The sequence below is a fragment of the Monoraphidium neglectum genome, assembly GCF_000611645.1.
Source record: "Monoraphidium neglectum strain SAG 48.87 unplaced genomic scaffold scaffold02027, whole genome shotgun sequence".
Classification (NCBI taxonomy): Eukaryota; Viridiplantae; Chlorophyta; class Chlorophyceae; order Sphaeropleales; family Selenastraceae; genus Monoraphidium; species Monoraphidium neglectum.
The window spans coordinates 9305-10337 of NW_014011601.1; the positions used below are offsets into that span (position 1 = coordinate 9305).

At 65.4% G+C, this 1033-nt stretch overlaps 1 protein-coding gene across 1 annotated transcript in view; it reads left to right on the forward strand.

Moving 5' to 3' along the window:
• MNEG_9694 (ATP-binding cassette, sub-family F, member 2) overlaps positions 1-1033 on the forward strand; it is a gene marked incomplete at both ends in the record, with an annotated part of 3518 nt that overhangs the window by 1398 nt on the left and 1087 nt on the right. Inside the window, 2 exons of the mRNA XM_014041835.1 lie at positions 8-161; positions 629-751. Coding sequence (XP_013897289.1) covers positions 8-161; positions 629-751 — 277 coding nt within the window. The remainder of the gene's footprint in view (positions 1-7; positions 162-628; positions 752-1033) is intronic.

Below are 1033 nucleotides of genomic sequence, written 5' to 3' on the forward strand. Positions count from 1 at the left end.
CCCGCAGGGACATCAAGATTGCGGGCTTCACCATGGGCCTCAACGGCGTGGAGCTCATCAAGGAGTGCTCCATCGAGCTCACCATCGGGCGGCGGTACGGCCTCATCGGGCAGAACGGCAGCGGCAAGACCAACTTCCTGCAGTGCATCGCAAACCGGGAGGTGAGGAGCGCGACGCAGGGACCGCGCGCGCGTGGCGGCACGCGAAGCCTTGGGCTCGATGCTGCAGATGCTTGGTGGACCGCCGAGATGCTGTGGGAGGGGCCGCAGGGCGTGGAGCGGCGGAGGGGGCGGTGCAGCCGGTTGGTCGCCAGGGCGGCCGCAGCGGTGGTGGCGATGCTCCGAGGGGAAGGGCGTGTGGCGAGCCCCCGGCGGCAGCGCCCACAACTGGCTGGTGACAGCGGGAGGCCGGCGCGCCGAGCGCGGGCTGGGTCCTGCGCCATGCGGCCTGGGCTCCAGTCGACCCCTTGCGCCCCCGACACACACCCCACGCCCCCTGTCCCATTCCAGACATTCACACACACACACACACACGGGCTAGCTTCCATTTGCGTGGGTCACTTACACACTCACACACATACACACACGCACACACACGCACTCTGACACATACATACCTCCCCCCCCAGGTGCCCATCCCCGACCACCTGGACATCTACCACCTGCACCAGGAGGCTGAGCCCAGCGACATGACCGCGCTGGAGGCCGTGATCGACCACATCAAGAAGGAGCTCGCTAACCTGCAAAAGCAGGTGAGTGGCTGGGGGGGTGTGCGTGTGCGTGCATGTGTGTGTGTGCATGTGTGTGTGTGTGTGTGTGCGTGCGTGTGTGTGCATGTGTGTGTGTGTGTGTGTGTGGATGTCATTGTGTCAGGGTGCCTGCCTTGGGGGGGTGAACGGCCTCTCGTCTTTGCTATTGTGGGGGCCGTGCCGCCCGTGTGTGTGTGTCAGGCGAGGTCGTGGCTTGACTGGTACCCTGCCGCCTCGGCGATGCTCGAGTGTCCAAGCAATCGCCTCATTCCCGATCATCACGCC